This window comes from Ciona intestinalis, chromosome 3, assembly GCF_000224145.3.
Source record: "Ciona intestinalis chromosome 3, KH, whole genome shotgun sequence".
NCBI classification, from domain to species: Eukaryota; Metazoa; Chordata; class Ascidiacea; order Phlebobranchia; family Cionidae; genus Ciona; species Ciona intestinalis.
The window spans coordinates 1,487,304-1,488,119 of NC_020168.2; the positions used below are offsets into that span (position 1 = coordinate 1,487,304).

Here is an 816-nt window from a genome sequence, read left to right on the forward strand (position 1 = left end):
GGAAACTTGATGGTACCTTTAGTCACATTTGGGCATCTCTATCCATATACAAATTTTCATTTTTCGTTGGTATGCCCCTTTAAGTGTATTACANATTATTCACCCTATAAAACTGTTCTCCTACAAAAAAGTAAGTACGCTTCCTGTTCTTGGATCGCAGCCAATTAAGCGCGGCATCCATCTTAAAGTTGGCATCCGCAGGAAGACCCAATGTACTCACTTGCTTCGGATAACCTGCCATTAGCCTTTCTCCCGAAAACATCCAATATCGGGTACCTGTAACGACGACTTTCAGGTTTACCGAAAAAACAGCTTTGGATATTATTTGATAATAACAGAAGCAGTTATTTTGTGAAAGTTTTCTGTCGTGTTTATAAAAATCAGATATGAAATCTACCTTTGAAAAACACAAGAGGTCCATCGTTCGGTTTTCGATACACAGCGTCAATCGAATCGGGCAAATCCGGCCATTGACTGTTTATTGGATAAGGTCCACTTTTGCTGCCAGTAACTATATTCCAGCGCCAAAATTGACTTTCCTATAAAACAGATGTATTCAAAAATATTCCGAAAGAAACAGTTATTTTTAATATATACAAACCAGAAATATGAAGATTTCGTCTCCGAACTTTAGCATTCCGTCGACCTTGGACAGTGAGCAAATGTTCGTGTCATCGGTCCCTGTTCCTGTTCCCGTTCCCGTCCCGGTTCCCGTCCCGGTTCCCGTCCCGGTTCCCGTCCCGGTTCCCGTCCCGGTTCCCGTCCCCGTCCCCGTCCCCGTCCCCGTCCCCGTCCCCGTCCCCGTCCCCGTCCCGC

The 816-nt window shown here is 44.9% G+C and overlaps 1 protein-coding gene across 1 annotated transcript; it reads right to left on the minus strand.

Annotated features, from left to right (window-relative positions):
• Positions 1-103: 103 nt before the first annotated feature.
• On the minus strand, positions 104-787 carry LOC100181016 (72 kDa type IV collagenase; the record flags this gene model as incomplete). The annotated part of the gene is given in 3 exon segments (XM_002123226.4): positions 104-276; positions 398-539; positions 602-787. Coding segments are annotated over 3 exon segments (351 nt in total), but the record flags the coding sequence as incomplete, so codon positions are not given.
• Between the last annotated feature and the right edge of the window lie 29 nt (positions 788-816).